Source organism: Calidris pugnax, unplaced genomic scaffold, assembly GCF_001431845.1.
Source record: "Calidris pugnax isolate Ruff unplaced genomic scaffold, ASM143184v1 scaffold4, whole genome shotgun sequence".
Taxonomy (NCBI): Eukaryota; Metazoa; Chordata; class Aves; order Charadriiformes; family Scolopacidae; genus Calidris; species Calidris pugnax.
Genome location: NW_015090781.1, coordinates 6,402,628 through 6,403,010, shown reverse-complemented (window position 1 = coordinate 6,403,010; position 383 = coordinate 6,402,628). Strand labels below are relative to the sequence as shown.

Below are 383 nucleotides of genomic sequence, written 5' to 3'. Positions count from 1 at the left end.
GCAACAACCTCCCCCCCCAGCCACAGCCTCCGGGAGGACCTGTCAGCCCTGTCCCTCACCAAACCCCTCACCATTCAGTCATTTACCACCAGCCCACCACAACGACCCCCTCGGCCAGGGCCGTTCTGGCCCCTCCGGGGACACCCCTGCCCCCAGCCCCGCTCCCCCCGGGGCCGGGCCGTTACCCCAGCACCCTTCCTCCCCCCATTACCTCTCTCCCTTCGCTCCAGATACTCGGCCGCCTCCAGCAGCCGCTGGATGTTGATCATCTGGACCTGCTCCATGGCCCCCGGGCCGGCAGCAGGGGGGCTCCGCAACCCCGGGCACCCCCCCCCACCTTCCGCCCCCCGACTCCCAGCTCCCCCGCTGGAAACGGGGGCGGC

The 383-nt window shown here is 71.5% G+C and overlaps 1 protein-coding gene across 1 annotated transcript in view; it reads right to left on the bottom strand.

Annotated features, from left to right (window-relative positions):
* MXI1 (MAX interactor 1, dimerization protein) overlaps positions 1-377 on the bottom strand; it is a 50,444-nt gene extending 50,067 nt beyond the window's left edge. The window contains exon 1 of the mRNA XM_014958599.1: positions 212-377. Within this exon, the coding sequence (XP_014814085.1) occupies positions 212-284 (73 nt within the window). The 5' untranslated portion in view covers positions 285-377. The remainder of the gene's footprint in view (positions 1-211) is intronic.
* Positions 378-383: the final 6 nt, after the last annotated feature.